This window comes from Euleptes europaea, chromosome 19 (genome assembly GCF_029931775.1).
Source record: "Euleptes europaea isolate rEulEur1 chromosome 19, rEulEur1.hap1, whole genome shotgun sequence".
In the NCBI taxonomy this organism is placed as follows: Eukaryota; Metazoa; Chordata; class Lepidosauria; order Squamata; family Sphaerodactylidae; genus Euleptes; species Euleptes europaea.
The window spans coordinates 24,876,947-24,892,639 of NC_079330.1; the positions used below are offsets into that span (position 1 = coordinate 24,876,947).

Sequence of the window (15,693 nt, forward strand, 5' to 3'; positions counted from 1 at the left end):
CTGCAAGCCAGGGGGTCAGGAGGCCCCAAGCAGAAGCAGCTAGGCCAGAGCTTGCAGAGAGGCTTCTAGCGGCCCATGGATGTTAGTGAAAGATGTACAGAGACTTGGCTGAGGCTTCTGTGGGGCTTGGCTGGTTCTGCCAAATTATGTTCCAATTTTACTGATTTTTTTGGGTTTTGTTTTAATGGAGCAAAACCAATGCAGTTTAGTAAGAAGAGTGTCCATGCTGCTTAGGACTGCTGGGTCCCTCTTTGCCACCGGTGGGATGTCTTGGGGGCAGAGCCTGAGGAGGGCATGGTTTGGGTAGGGGAAGGACTTCAATGCCATAGAGTCCAATTGCCAAGGCATCTATTTTCTCCAGGTGAATTGAACTCTGTTGGCTGGAGATCAGTTGTAATAGCAGGAGATCTCTGGCTACTACCTGGAAGTTGGCAAACCTAATGCTGCTGCTTCTGTTAGTTACACTTAGAATTATTAATTCTATGTTTTGGATGAAATCTCGAGATTTATAAATAATGCTAGGTTGCCAACACTAGACTGGGAAATTCCTGGGGATTGGGGGATAGCGCCTGAGCAAGGTTTAGGGAAGGTATAATGCCGTACAGTCCACCCTCCAAAGCAGCCATTTTCTCCAGGGGAACTGATACATCTTATCTGGATGTCAGAAGTAATTCATGGAGTTCTCCAGGGCACACCTGAAGGTTGGCAACCCTTGGTGGAACACTTGGAAGGCACACAATGCTGCTGAAGCCAAGCAGTGTTGTGGTCTTTATAGGGTCACCTGTCTCCAAGTGCGGCCTGGAGATCTCCTGGAATTACAACAGATCTCTACATTGCATGGCACCCCGTTGTGGTCCCTCCCCTCACCAAACCTCTCCCTCCCCAGGCTATACCCCAAAATCCTAGCCTTGTATTGCTGTTGGTTAATTTTCTTAAATTGCAAAGTCCTTTCCCTTGAGCAGTTGTATTTGTCCTACCTCGTTGGTTTATTTGTATCCCTAGAGAGGCTTGGACATCTGACTTCTCTCTTAATTCCCTTTTCGTTCCCAACAACAGAGAGTTACACTTGAAAGGTTCATGAGGGGATTTTCACCGACCCTCTCTGCCTCCGCTCCTCCTGTCCCGTTTCTGCAACTTTCCCTATAAGTATTCCTAAAACGATTAGCTGTCCACGTATCTGAAGACGTGAGCTCTGGCCAGCTCCAGGTTGGGAAATACTTGGAGATTTTGTGGGTGGAACCTGGGGAATGCAGGGTTTGGGGAAGGGAGGGACTTCAGCAAGGTATAATGCCATAGAGTCCACCTTCCAAAGCAGCCATTTTCTCCAGGTGAACTAATATCTATTGCCTGGAGATTAGGCATAATAGCGGGAGATCTCTAGGCACCACCTGGAGATTGGCAACCCTAGCTCTGACTCACGAAAGCTCATGTTGTAGTCGGGTTGCCAGGTCCCTCTTCGCCACCGGTGGGAGGTTTTTGGGGCGGAGCCTGAAGAGGGCAGGGTTTGGAGAGGGGAGGGACTTCGATGCCATAGAGTCTGATTGCCAAAGCGGCCATTTTCTCCAGGTGAACTGATCTCTATCGGCTGGAGATCTACATTGCTACATTGTATACAGCAACAAACAGATTAGCAGCCAGCCGGGCACACTGAGAACCTGAACCACTGAATAATTCTATACCTTAATTGATGGCAAATAAAGAACAACAATATATGTGAAGCTATTGGCTGAAGAAGCTGCCTTTGGTAGTGAAAGCGTGATTGTTCATCCGGAGAGCGTTTCCATTTTTTTCAATATGCTTCCTTCCATGTTCCCTTGAAGAAGTTGATGATTGAAACAAAATTTATAAAAGAAAAGAAAAAGTTATTAACTGAACTGAAATATAATTCATTTTGATACTATTGTAGCAAAGAGATATAGCTACTTCGTTTCTCTGTCTTTATGTTTTGTATTGTCTTAGTTGTCACACTGTATAGAATTGTATAAATTTGGACACTCTGTACGTATTCACCACATGTTTGTAACAAGTATAATATAGCATTTTGATAAGCATTGAGAGCTTTATACTATTACTTTATACCAGTGGTTCCCAACCTTTTTTTGACCAAGGACCACTAGGACTTTTTTGTTCAGTGCAGGGACCCAACGTTCAAAATAAAAATTCTGAGAATTTGAAAATAAACTTTAATCATAACTGTTAAACATTAAACTTAGAATAATATTTGAATATATTTTTATAATAGAGAACTTTTAATTGAAAATATTAATTTATTATGGGTTTATAACTTTGTTTCGCGAACCTTAATTTAGTTCTCATGGACCCCTGGGGGTCCACGGATCCCCGGTTGGGAACAAGTGCTTTATACAGTACCTGGAAGTTGGCAACCCTATGTTGTAGTCTTTAAAGGTGCTGCTGGATTTGTGTCATATTTTGTTACAGCGGACTCCCCTTTTGTGGCGTAACCTTAGCTCGGGGGGGGGGGTGTTCTCCTTCAATTTTTGGCCTGTGCTGATGGCCCCTTCTCCTGTTCCCCAGCATTCTCATCTTCATGGCACTAAAGAACAGCAAGACCGGAAGCCTCCCCGTCAGCGAGATCTACAATTTCATGACCGAACACTTTCCTTACTTCAAGGTGAGCTGCTTGAAGCTGCGTCTTGCTCTGCCGGTGTTTTGATACTTTCTGGTGAGGCAGACCTGAAGGCTGAGGGTGCGTCAGTCAAAGTCCCCGATTGACAGGACACTTCGGCTTTTAGGAAGTAAGCCAAATCATTCCTGTTTAGACAGGCGTTTGGGTTCTTGGGGGCTGGTCTGGTTGAGTTCACTTTATGCAACCGCTTGACCCCAAATGCACTGCAGGCAACTGGAAGCAAGCCAAGCCTCCGTGCAGGCTAGGGTTGTCAACCTCCAGGTACTAGCTGGAGATCTCCTGCTATTGCAACTGATCTCCAGCCAATAGAGATCAGTTCCCCCTGAGAGAATGGCTGCCCTGGCAATTGGATTCTATAGCATTGACATCCCTCCCCTCCCCAAACCCCGCCCTCCTCAGGCTCCATACCAAAAACCTCCCGCAGGTGGCAAAGAAGGACCTGGCAACCCTAGAGCAGGCTGAATCCCAAAGGCTGCTGGCTGAGGTCTTCATATAGGCAATAGGGTTGCCAGGTCCCTCTTCGCCACCGGCGGGAGGTTTTTGGGGTGGAGCCTGAGGAGGGGAGGGACTTCAATGCCATAGGGCCCAATTGCCAAAGCAGCCATTTTCTCCAGGGGAACTGATCTCTATCAGCTGGAGATCAGTTGTAATAGCAGGAGTACCTCCAGCTAGTACCTGGAGGTTGGCAACCCTATCTCATGGAATTACAATTGATCTCCAGACTGCTGAGATCAGTTCCCCTGGAAGGAAAGGCAGATGCAGAGGGCAAACTCTATGGCATCACATCCCAGCTGAGCTGCCTTCCCTCCCCAAACGCCACCCCAAATCTCCAGTAATTTCCCATTCCATCCCATCCCATTCAAGGATCCAGCTGCCAAAATGTAGGCTATGAATAGATTCTGGGGAACTCAGCAAGCCCATACAGCTGGGGTTTGGGGCACTGGAAACCCCCAAGAAAATTTTGAAATTTGACCAATTACAGGGACATTTTGAGGCCATATGAAATGGTTATTAGAGCATATTCTAAGGTCAGTGTTAAGTACATTTTGAGGCCATATGAAATGGTTATTAGAGCATATTCTAAGGTCAGTGTTAAGTACTTCAACCCATTGGCTTATGATTCAATCACTAAAATAGCCTTATTTTAATAACAAACACGTTAAAAAAAACCTCCATCGACTTTGTTGAAAAAATCACTCATTAAAACAAAAGTTGCTTCAGGGCACCACCAGGATTAGGGGCCCTGAAGCTTAAGCTTCATTAGTGTCATAGCAGATCCGCCACCGGTCCTGCCACCTCAGCCCCAGCCAGTCGCTTGATGTATGCTAGTGGGTAGGGTCCTGCTCAAAAAAACCATATTTTAGAGAAACCATGATTTAGAGCCAGGTCTTCTAGGTCGGGATGCGGACTTAGGGTTGCCAGCTCTGGGTTGGAAAATTCCTGGAGATCTGCAGATGGAGAGGACAGAGTTTGGGAAGAGTGGGACCTCAGCAGGGTATACCAGGCCATAGATTCCACCCTCCGCCATTTTCTCCAGGGGAACTGATCCCCATGGGTTGGAGATCAGTTGTAATTCTGGGAGATCTCTGGGCTCCCACCTCGAGGTTGACAACCTTATCTGGACTCCCTGCCAAGGAGACCCACTCAGCTCCTTTAGGAAAATTTAGTGGACCTGTTTTCCTGATTAATTTTTTCCCCTATGGACCACTTGTGTGTGTGTGTTAAGTGCCGTCAAGTCGCTTCCGACATGGCGACCCTATGAATGAAAGTCCTCCAAAATGTCCTATCTTTGACAGCCTTGCTCAGATCTTGCAAATTGAAGGCTGTGGCTTCCTTTATTGAGTCAATCCATCTCTTGTTGGGTCTTCCTCTTTTCCTGCTGCCCTCAACTTTTCCTAGCATGACTGTCTTTTCTAGTGACTCTTGTCGTCTCATGGTGTGACCAAAATACGATAGCTGCAGTTTAGTCATTTTAGCTTCTAGGGTCAGTTCAGGCTTGATTTGATCTATAACCCATTGATTTGTTTTTTGTTTTTTTGGCAGTCCACGAAATGGACCACTTACCCATTTTTAAGTATGTGGGGTAATTTTTTAAAAAAATTACATCATACAATAAATCTTGGTTGCCCCTTCTAGGTGGGCAGTTCCCCTGGGCTGTTCTCTCGCCTGCTTACGTTCGGTACCTTGTGAAACCAAGCCTTGCGAATTTCTTGAGGAACCAAGGAAAAATACTCGGTCGCTCCCAGAGCAGAGAGCCAAGGGGTGGGGCAGCAATTAATTTGGGATGATACAGTCCAACCACCCCACAGACTGTGAAAACAGCAGTGACACAACTACTGTCCAATTCACCTTTGGGTGCGCGGCCCTCGCAACTCGGGATGACGCAACTGCCTCCTTTCTAGTTGAAACACAACAATCCAACTCCCACGTCCCTGGAAAAAAAAGGAATGAAATTTACACAGCTCTGCTCTTTGAAGTACCTCTCCCTTCTCTGTAAGAGCCAGCTTTAAAAGGGAAGGGATTGTGCAAGATTCCATAACTTTCTAAAGATCAAGAGGGTGCCGGGCTCAAAGAGAAGGTGCTTGGGAGAATAAAAGTGAGTTATGGGTTTGAGTTCAACCCCTTTCTGCTTATCGAGTGGTTTCCACAAGGGGACTGGCTTGTGTGGTTTCCTTGTAGCTCGTGCGATTGTTTATATAGCTTGGCAGCGATGGGACTTCCACATGGCAAGTTTCCTCCTCTCCAGTCTCCCAGCAGCGTCCATCCCGCCAGCCTTTTCTGGGCTGCTGAGGCTAGGATTGCCAGGTTGTTTAGGCCATTTATGCATGGTCAATTTTGAAGCTCGTTCAAAGCTCTTTTTAAAAATGCCTGTTCACGGTCCCGACGCAAAAGGAGAAATTCCACACACACACACACACACACTCGCCTGCTCCTTCGTTCGTTTGCATAGCCATTCGCATGGACATAGGTAACGCACCGCTGTTGTTTTGCATGGTTCCCTCTGGTTATTCTTCGCAGCAGCGGCGGAGCAAAGACAAAAGTTCACGCTAAGTGGGCTCTTTTGTAATGCGAAGCAGGTCTGTGCCGGCTTCACAGTCACTTCCGGAATGACGGTTCAGCGTGCAAAATTCAGCCTGGAACACGCTACTAATTACCATGTAAAAATGGCCTTCGATTGGTGGGCAATTGCCCGCCAATCCAGTGCCCAGCTTGGAAGCGGGGATTGCGTGCACACGTGGCCACGCCAACGTCATCGCATCACTTCCGGTTTACACCTGGAAGCGCTGCATCGCAACAGGCCTTTTGCCTCTCACATGCAATCCCTGGCTCAGTTCCATCCCAAAAACCTCCCGTCGGAGCCGAGGGGGGATCTGGCAACCTTAGCTGGGGCTTTTTCACATTGTTTAACAGACTAACCATTTAATATAGTTATATCAAAATAATGATACAACAGGTTCTCCGAATCCCAGCTTTTCTTTTCTTTTTTAAAAGTAAGTCTCTGTCCTCTTCTGCTTTGCAATAGAGGGGATTAGAGACTTACATTTTCTAAAATGAAAGCATGGAATTCAGAAAACCTGCAACACATATTGTTATATGTTATAATATATATAGATATAATGTTCTAACAATATATCTATAATAGTTGCAAGGGATTATGGGACCTATCAAGCAATTGTTAGGGGAAGGCATCATGTTTTGAGTTAGGGTTAGGGTTCAACTGAGCCCCAGCAATCCTACAGGGTCTTCACATTGTTCAGAGGCTGTGGAACGCACACACCTCTTGCTGCACACCTTTCTTTGATGGCACAAAAATCGCACAACCGGCTATGTTGCTCCAAGCATGTATTTCGAAAATTCTGTGTCTGTGCATGGATTTTTTCCCTTCAATTTTCCATCCTAATCTTGCATCATTAACTGCTTTGTGAGCTTTCCCTGAGGGGAAGGAGGGACTGTTATTTATCTAATAACCACAGAGAATATGAATTAAAAGGGATTGGGGGGATAATGTGTGCTATTTTATAGAGATAATTGGTGTGTATTATTTATTTACTTTCTTTATTTATCCCCTGCCCTTCCTCCCCCAAAAATTGGCTTATAGCGTTCTCTATTTTATCTTAGTATTGCTCAGGCAAAGTAACTTCCTGGTTTTGAGTCTGAGTTTTTAACTTGACTGGCCAAGGAAGATTGCATTGTCCAGCTGCTCTCCTCTACTCAAGGAAACTTTCTGGACTATGCCCTGCCTCCTCCAGCAATGTTTTGTACCAGTGAGGGGCTATGACTCAGTGGTAGAGCCTCTGCTTTGCATGCAGAAGGTCCCAAGTTCAATCCCCAGCATCTCCAGTTAAAGGCACTGGGCAAGTAGGTGATGTGAAAGACCTCTGCCTGAGACCCTGGAGAGCTGCTGCCGGTCTGAGTAGACAATACTGACTTGGATGGACCAGGGGTCTGGTTCAGTAGAAGGCAGCAGTTTCATGTGTTCATGTGTACCTTTGGTACCAGGGTCGCTCTGGATCTTCCAAGCACAATTTAAATGTGTTGATCTTCATTTCCCAGGGTTGGTTGTTTTGGCTGGTTTTGTTGTCTTTAGCATTTGGGATTTAATATGTATTATATTTTATAAATTAATAGTGAGCTGCAGGACTTATAAATGGTACTCTGTTTTGGAGTCTTAGGGACAGGCTGCTTTTTCACTGGTGAATAATGTTCGTGGTGTAGAACTCACTCCTAAATGACCCAGGGATGTTGTGTTTACCCAAAACAATCATTTGCCTAATGGATTATAATTGTATGACTTCACGTCGTAGGATTCCATGTTCCCCAAGTATAGCTGGGTTATTCCTATTTATAAAACTGACATGGCTCATCATATGTGTCTTTTTCCTGAATCTACAACTGAGTCACTCCAACCGAGAAAGGGCACAGCTCATTAGCATGGTATTTTAATGTGGTTATAGGTCCTTTTGGGGTTGCACCATATGCCATTAGAAGCCCCGTGGCGCAGAGTGTTAAGCTGCAGTACTGCAGTCAAAAGCTCTGCTCACGACTTGAGTTCGATCCCGACAGACGTCGGTTTCAGGTAGCCGGCTCGAGGTTGACTCAGCCTTCCATCCTTCCGAGGTCGGTAAATGAGTACCCAGCTTGCTGGGGGTAAAGTGTAGATGACTGGGGAAGGCACTGGCAAACCACCCCATAAACATAGTCTGCCTACTAAACGTCGGGATGTGACGTCACCCCATGACCCAGTGCCTGCCCAGGGGACCTTTACCTTTTTACCATATGCCATTGAGGCAAGAAACAGCATTATGGGTTTCTTTCTTCTCTGCTGAAACATTCAGCCGATGCCCTTCCATGGCAGAGGGGCACCTTTTATCTATTACAAATTTCACAGCCCCATAAAAGTTCTAGTTTCTGACATGAGTTCAGCTTTTTCCCCTGGACCAGACAAATGAAATTTGATAAACATGTCACTGGTAAAATTGGGGCCTATTTTTAACTCAGTTGTATACAAGTGTCATAACAGAGACAAATGCTTAGAAATCCCCGGAATAATAAAAGATGATTCAAAAAGCTCAAACAACTGCACACAACAACTAAAAGAAACACAAAAGGTTCAATCCCTGGCATCTCCAGTTAAAGGGACCAGGCCAGTAGATGATGTGAAAGACCTCTGCCTGAGACCTTGGAGAGCTGCTGCCGTCTGAGTAGACAATACTGACTTTGATGGACCGAGGGGCTGATTCAATATAAGGCAGCTTCCTGCGTTCATGTCACAGTACTGCAGCCTTTCATGCAAACTGAGAAGGTTTTCAAGACTCCTCTAAACAAAACTCAGGACCTGGACCATGTCAATCTCACTTTGGGTTGCCAAGTCCAGCTTGGGCAATTTCTGGAGATTTTGGGTAGTGGAGGCTGGAGAAGGCAGGGTTTCGGTAAGCGAGGGATTTGACATAGAATCCACCCTCCAGAGCAGCCGTTTTCCCCAGGGGAACTGATCTCTGTCATCTGGAGATCGATGGTTATTCTGGGAGATTTCCAGGCCCCACCTGGAGGTTGGCAAGCTCTCTCTTTTGACACATCCAATTCTCCTTTGCTTTAGTCTACGAGACACATTACCATTCATCCCATGACATTTTAGGAATAATAACTCAATGGGCAGGGGTGGGGGCTCTTCCTTTTATGCACGGCTGTTTCCCTCGTGGTCACCCCTCTGACGGCTTTGGGTGTCTGTTTTGAGTATGCATGCCGTTTCAAACCCTCAGAGGTCGCCTCACTCTCCCCGTGCGTTTCCCCACGTTTTGCCCATGTTTTCAAATTTGAGATAAAACAGGTCTCTGAAAACTCGAGCAAAACGCAGGGAAAGGCAGGGGGAGAGCAAGGCGAACTCTGAAAGTCGGAAACGGCATGCATCATCAAAATAAAGACCTGAAGTTGTCGGAGGGGTGACGGCGAGGGAAACAACCAAACATAAAAGACCTGTGAGCCACAGCGCCATGGCCTTTTCTCCGGGCACTCACACCCCTTTCTGCTTGCTGTCCTAGACCGCTCCCGACGGCTGGAAGAACTCCGTCCGCCACAACTTATCCCTGAACAAGTGCTTTGAAAAAGTCGAAAATAAGTCCGGCAGCTCCTCTCGAAAAGGCTGCCTGTGGGCCCTGAACCCTGCCAAGATCGATAAGATGCAGGAGGAGCTGCAGAAATGGAAGCGGAAAGACCCGATGGCTGTGAGGAAAAGCATGGCCAAGCCAGGTAGGCGAGAGCACGCTCGCACCCTGCTCAGCTGCAGCCCACAGAGCCTTTGGGCAGGGAGGGAGAGGGCAGGGAGAAGCTTTTCTCCCTCTCTCATAATACTGGAACGAGGGGTCATCTGCTGAAGCTGGAGGGTAAGAGATTCAAAACAGAGAAAAGGAAGTATTTCTTCATGCAACGCAGAGAGGTACCGGCTGTATATTAGGAAACATTTATTTTTTTTACAGTAAGCGTTGTTCGGCCCTGACCTGGATGGCCCAGGCTAGCCTGATCTCATCAGATCTCAGAAGCTAAGCAGGGTCAGTCCTAGTTAGTATTTGGATGGGAGACCACCAAGGAATACCAGGGTTGCTGTGCAGAGGAAGGCACTGGCAAACCACCTCTGTTAGTCTCTTGCCATGAAAACCCCAAAAGGGGTCGCCATAAGTCAGCTGCGACTTAATGGCACTTCACACACACACACACACACAAGAGTTGTTCGACAGTGGAATCAGCTACTTAGGGAGGTGGTGAGCTCCCCTCCACTGGCAGTCTTCAAGCAGAGGCTGGACAAACACTTGTCAGGGATGCTCTAGGCGGATCCTGCATTGAGCAAGGGGTTAGACTAGATGGCCTGTATGGCCCCTTCCAACTCTATGATTCTAAGATGCCTGCCGTTGCCAAAGATGTAAAGGAGCTGTGAATGTTTCCGAAGTTAGTGCAGTCAAGGTGTTATGCCTGATGCTAATACCTGGAGATTTGGGGGGGGGAGCCTGGGGGAGGGTGGAATTTGAGGAGGGAGTTCAACAGCTATAATACCATAGAGTCCACCTGCCAACACTACCATGTCCTCAAGGAGAACTGATCTGTCTCGTCTGAAGATCAGTTGTAATACCAGGAGATCTCCAGGCCCCAGCCGCAGGTTGGCGATACTGCATTATGTGGAATGGTATGGTATAGTCCAATCTCATCAGAGCTCGGAAGCTAAGCAGGGTTGCTGTTTAAATGGGAGACCACCAAGGAAGACTCTGTAGGGGAAAGCAGTGGAAAGCCACCTCTACTTGACCACTTGCCTTGAAAGCCCCCCGCTTTCTGTTGTGACTTGACAGCATTTATGTATTAGTCTCAGTTTGGACTATATTGGTGGCCAGGACTTTCAGGTAGTGTGTGTGTGCTGTCAAGTCACAGCTGACTTACAGCAACCCTGTAGGGTTTTCGAGGCAAGAGACATTCAGAGGTGGCTTGCCATTGCCTGCCTCCGCGTGGGCTGAGAGAGTTCTGAGAGAACTGTGACTGGCCCAAAGTCACCCAGCAGACTTCATGTGGAGGAGTGGGGAATCGAACCCTGTTCTCCAAATTAGAGTCCACCACTTTCACCCATTATGCCACACTGGTTCCTGCTTTCAAGTAGAGCCAGTTTTATTTAGTGTGGTTCTTAATTGTTCCACTCACGGGGCTTGGTATTAGCCAGCGTGGTATAGTGGTTAAGAGTGACAGACTCTAATCAGGAGAACCGGGTTTGATTCCCCCGTTCCTCCGCATGAAGACTGCTGGGTGACCTTGGGCCAGTCATAGTTCTCTCCGAACTCTCTCAATCCCCACCTACCTCACAAGGTGCCTGTTGTGGGGAGAGGAAGGGAAGGCAATTATAAGCTGGTTTGAGTATCCTTAGGGAGCCCCATGGTGCAGAGTGGTAAGCTGCAGTACTGCAGTCCCAGCTCTGCTCGTGACATGAGTTCGATCCCGACAGAAGTTGGTTTCAGGTAGCCAGCTCAAGGTTGACTCAGCCTTCCATCCTTCCGAGGTTGGTAAAATGAGTACCCAGCTTGCTGGGGGTAAAGGGAAGATGACTGGGGAAGGCACTGGCAAACCACCCCATAAACAAAGTCTGCCTAGTAAACGTCGGGATGTGACGTCACCCCATGGGTCAGGAATGACCTGGTGCTTGCACAGGGGACCTTAACCTTTTTACCTTTTTGAGTATCCTTAAAGGTAAAGAAAATCAGGTATAAAAATCAACTCTTCTTCTTCAAATGCACAAACAAACAAAAAACCTCTGTTCCAATTTTGCCTCGCAGAAGAACTGGACACACTGATCAGAGGCAAGAATGAAAAGTCGAGATCTTCCCTGGCGGGTTGCAGCCTGACTCCCCCGGTCCCTGGGCCTGTGCCGCTCCAGCATCCCTCTCTGTGCGAGCCACCCATCTCTGCAGCACAGCCCGCACATGTTCTTTCCAGACAAGGACCAGCACCGGTCAAGAGCCCTGTGCCAAACATTCTCCGGGGTCAACAGACTTCCTGCTACCGAGCGGCACCAGGTTTTGCTCCACTGTCTCCCACCTTTGTACAGCAGTTACCCGACAGCCCTCAAGCGCTTCTCCCACCTGTAGATGCACCGGGGGAGCACAGGGCGCTGTCCAGCACAGCCCACCAGCCTCCCTTGCCCGCTCAACCCCCTCCGGGACGTGCCATGAAAGACCACGCAGCCACTCGGACTGTGCATGACTTCTTTATGCCAGAAGGAGATCTCAGCAACGACGTTGACGCCCTCAATCCTTCTCTCACTGATTTCGACCTCCAAGGTAAATTCCCGGGCTGTTTGTCTACTTTGGGGGAGATTTTTTTTCACCCCTCTGGAATCTGGGGAGGAAAGGTGGCATGGTATAGCCCGTCCTTGTCTGATCTCGGAAGCGAAGCAAGGTCTGTACATGGATGGGAATCCCCCAAGGAAGGCTCTGCGGAGGAAAGCCATGGCAAACCACCTCTGCTTCTCGCTTGCCTTGAAAGCCGTTTGCTGGGGTCACCATAAATCAGTTGCGACTTGACGTATTTGGAATCTGATGCTGTCAGAAATTTAAATTGGACTTCAGTTTGATTTCTGCTCAGCAATGTTAGAGGAAAAAACGGGAAGTTTTGTTCTAGGTATTGAAAGGCCCAGTAGTGCTTTCTCTGTCTGGGAAGTTGTCAAAGCATGTTATAGGAACGGGGCAAAATTTACTGGACTGCTGATATCCACCACACACACACAGTGCAAAGATTCTGCTCCCCCGCCCCATTCCGAAGAACACATATGGGAAATGTGATCAGAACAGGGGTTCTGCTGCTCTCTGCTAGCAGCCCCTGGCCCAGAAAACAGGGTCTCATAAGGTGAGCCCAGCTGGATCAAACCAGGGGTCCATCTAATCCAACATCTTGTTACATTCAGGATGCACTCCTACAAGTGAAGCCAGCTGGGTGACCTTGGGCTAGTCACAGCTCTCTTAGAGCTCTCTCACCCCAACCTATCTCACAGGGTGTCTGTTGTGGGGAGGGGAAGGGAAGGCAATTGCAAGCCGGTTTGACTCTTCCTTAAGTGGTGGTAGTGCAGCTGCTGCTGCTTCTCCTTCTCCTCATCCTTGAATGCATGAACACATGAAGCTGCCTTATACTGAATCAGATCCTTGGTCCATCAAAGTCAGTATTGTCTACTCAGACTGGCAACGGCTCTTCAGGGTCTCAGGCAGAGGTCTTTCCCATCACTTACCTGCCTAGTCTCTTTAACTGGAGATGCCGGGGATTGAACCTGGGACCTTCTGTATGCCAAGCAGATGCTCTGCCACTGAGCCACTGCCCCTCCTTCTTCCTCTCCTTCTCCCATCAAGGTGCCCTATAGGGCAAATAAATGGCATAGGGGCCAAGGCCTTCCTCTGATGTTGCGTTTTATCGCTGGCATTCAGAGGTTTACCGCCTCTATATAAGGTTCCCTTTAGTCACCATAGCTAATAGCCACTGATGGACCTCTCCTCCATGAATCTGCCTAGCCTCCTTTTAAAGCTGTGTATGCTCATGGCTATGCAGAGGCAGGCAATGGCAAACCACCTCTGAATGCCTTTTGCATTGAAAACCCTATGGGGTTGCCATAAATCAGCTGCATCTTGATGGCAAAAAAATATTGCTCATGGCCATCACTCCATCAATTGGCAGTGAGTTCCACGGATTAATTACTCAATGAATAAAGAAGTATTTCCTTTTGTCCATCCTGAATCTACTACCAGATCACTAGGGTTGCCAGCTCCGGGTTGGGAAATACCTGGAGATTTTGGGGGTGGAGTCTGAGGAGGGCGGGGTTTGGAGAGGGGAGGGACTGCAATGTCATAAAGTCCAATTGCCAAAGCGGCCATTTTCTCCAGGGGAGCTGATCTCTGTTGCCTGAAGATCAGCTGTAATAGCGGGAGATCTCTCGCCACCAACTGGAGGCTGGCAACCCTACAGATCACCCTTGTCCACCTGCTCATTAACCTTTTCAAAGAACGCCGAAAATCTCAATAGCCTGGAGATTGGGACCACAAAGCAAAACTGGTTGCATTCAAAGTGTCTTACCAGCACCTAACAAGTGGGAAAACCAATTATTTTCCCCAACCTCCTGCATTATGCAGCATCTTGTTGCCCAGTTCAAGGGTCTCTGTAGTTTAGTGCGTACTCATTGTTAGAAATGCCCAAGTTCAGGAGCTGAATACCTTCCTTAAATAAATCCTAACTTCCTTCAGGTTATCCCTTTCCTTACGCTCACAGGAGTTCAAGAGAATGACTTGTTTTGTTTTTAACCAGTTGTTCTGGTAGTCTAAGACCAAGCTCTCCTTCTGAAAGCTGTCAAATTTTTTAACAACTATTTCTTGTTTTAAAAAAGAAAACTTAGGCAAATTGATGTTCCAGGTGGGGTGATGCATCTCTAGGTCCCATGCTGGCTACAGCTGTGGTGGCCAGCTCTGGGTTGGGAAATATCTGGAGATTTTGGGGGCGAAGCCTGAGGAGGGTGGGGTTTGAGGAGAGGAGGAACTTCAGCAGGGTATAATGCCATAAAATCTACTTTCCAAAGCGGCCATTTTCTCCAGGTAAATTGATCTCTATCGCTTGGAGATCAGTTGTTGTTGGAGATTGTACGACTTACTGTGACGCCCATTTAAATCAGTGAAATATACTATCACTGTTGGATAAAGCTCCTTGTCCTGCAGCCACCCAAGGATTTCTTGGATTGATGAAGTCTGAATAGGTGAAATGGGTAGAGAAATACCGGAAACCCATCTTTTTTGGAATCCAGTGGCATCTTTGGTGCAATGAATTATTACATGCACAAATACAACTGTAAAATTATTCTGCAATTTTTTGCAACTGAAAATCTTTGTGAACTGTGTACTTTGTATCCTGTTGGATCTTGGATCCATGTTAACTAAAATCAATTGGATAAATAATTCGAATTAGTATATACAGATCTGGTAACACCTTATTTTTGTTCATTAGACCACTAGTGCTGTTTCTTTGTAGTAACTATTATTGCAGCATAAGGCGTACTTTGAATACCACTTGGGGGTCTGTAACCCTAGCTACAGCTTCAAGACATGAACCCAAACAAAACTCATGCCAGTTCAGGATCTTGAAGCTGTGGGGGGCGGGGGACAAAAGTTTGAGTGCATTGACCACATGAATGTTTTGTTATTATGGCTGCAGGAAACCTTTGGGAGGAGCTGAAAGACGACAGTTTGGCGGTTGACCCCCTTGTTCTCGTGTCATCTCCAGCGTCAACCCCATGCTTTGCTTCTCAGGGCCTGATGGACAGCAGCAACAGCTTCGACAGCCACAGCGGGGCTCCGCACCACAGTGCGCCCGATGTGCAACTGACCACTCTTTACTCTGCTTTCATGGAGTTGGACACAGGATCGCCTTCTTCCTACCTGAATACCCCCGGATCCAAAGCCGTCGCTCTGGTCTGAGACACAAGATTGTTACGTCTCGGTCGAGCTGGATTCAATTCCGGCACTTTCAGCCACCACCTCTGAAATACATGAAGAACCGTCAGAACAAAACCAGCGTCTTCTAGACCCAAACACGGCTTGAAGCATTTGTAAAACACACACTCACAGACCAAGGTTGGCCACAACCTTTAAAAGGCAAGCTGATGTTTGCCTCAGTCAACCACACAAGCCTACTGGTCTTCAACAGAGGAACTGCAGGAAGTGAATGAAAATGGACATGAGCTGATCCCTCAAGTCACTCTCAATGGCCAATTATACATGGCTGTTTCCTCGTGGTCACCCTGCTGACTACTTCGGGGCTTGGCTTTCATTTTTATGCATTTTCTGACCGACAGAAGTTTCCTCGCTCTCCCCGTGCGTCTCCCCCGTTTTCTGGATGCTGGTTTAACACGTTTCCAGAAAATGAGGGCAAAATGCATGGAAACAGGCGGGGAGGGTGAGGTGATCTCTGATGGTTGGAAGATGCAAGCATAATCACAGCAAAGCCCTGAAGTAGTTGGCAGGGTGACTGCGAGGAAACAGCCAAGCATA

The 15,693-nt window shown here is 47.4% G+C and overlaps 1 protein-coding gene across 1 annotated transcript in view; it reads left to right on the forward strand.

Annotated features, from left to right (window-relative positions):
• Positions 1-15,120, forward strand: part of FOXN1 (forkhead box N1) — a 29,574-nt gene extending 14,454 nt beyond the window's left edge. Inside the window, exons 5-8 of the mRNA XM_056865186.1 lie at positions 2,536-2,632; positions 9,187-9,394; positions 11,452-11,955; positions 14,858-15,120. Coding sequence (XP_056721164.1) covers positions 2,536-2,632; positions 9,187-9,394; positions 11,452-11,955; positions 14,858-15,120 — 1,072 coding nt within the window. The remainder of the gene's footprint in view (positions 1-2,535; positions 2,633-9,186; positions 9,395-11,451; positions 11,956-14,857) is intronic.
• Positions 15,121-15,693: the final 573 nt, after the last annotated feature.